Source organism: Mesitornis unicolor, unplaced genomic scaffold, assembly GCF_000695765.1.
Source record: "Mesitornis unicolor isolate BGI_N332 unplaced genomic scaffold, ASM69576v1 scaffold4175, whole genome shotgun sequence".
Lineage (NCBI taxonomy): Eukaryota > Metazoa > Chordata > Aves > Mesitornithiformes > Mesitornithidae > Mesitornis > Mesitornis unicolor.
This window is the reverse complement of record NW_010184716.1, coordinates 17,612-18,009: the sequence shown is the minus strand read 5'-3', so window position 1 is coordinate 18,009 and position 398 is coordinate 17,612. Positions and strand designations below refer to the sequence as shown.

General features: G+C 67.1%; 1 protein-coding gene across 2 annotated transcripts in view; it reads right to left on the bottom strand.

Moving 5' to 3' along the window:
- The window catches only part of RPS2 (ribosomal protein S2), a 3,106-nt gene extending 3,047 nt beyond the window's left edge, over nt 1–59 (bottom strand). Inside the window, exon 1 of one of the 2 annotated variants that reach the window (XM_010184564.1) lies at nt 10–59. In XM_010184564.1, the coding sequence (XP_010182866.1) occupies nt 10–59 (50 nt within the window). The remainder of the gene's footprint in view (nt 1–9) is intronic. The other variant, XM_010184565.1, reaches the window with a different exon arrangement.
- Nucleotides 60–398: the final 339 nt, after the last annotated feature.

Genomic DNA, 398 nt, shown 5'->3' with positions numbered 1-398 from the left:
CCTCGGAAGCCCCCTGGGGCCGCTCCTGCACCCCCCGCAGCACCGGCGTCGTCCGCCATTTGCTAGAACAGAGAACGGGAGCGTTAACCGGCAAATCTTCGCCACCACCCCGGCGGGCAGCGGCCCCGATGGGCGCGGATGGGGCGCAGGCCGCAGCGCTCCACTCCGCCATGACACCCGCCACACTTACGTGTTCTCTCAGCGTAGAAGGCCGCACGCCTCTGCCGCTCGGTATTTATAATGCCTGAGATCCCGCGAGAACATCGCCCGGCAGCGCGGGGCCCGCGCGATGAATGAGGAATACAACACAGTGCATAGCGGCGCCTGTCGCTGACTTATACAGGGTGCGGGGCGGAGAGACATGCGGGCAGCTGGGCGCATGCGTGCGCCCCCCCTAT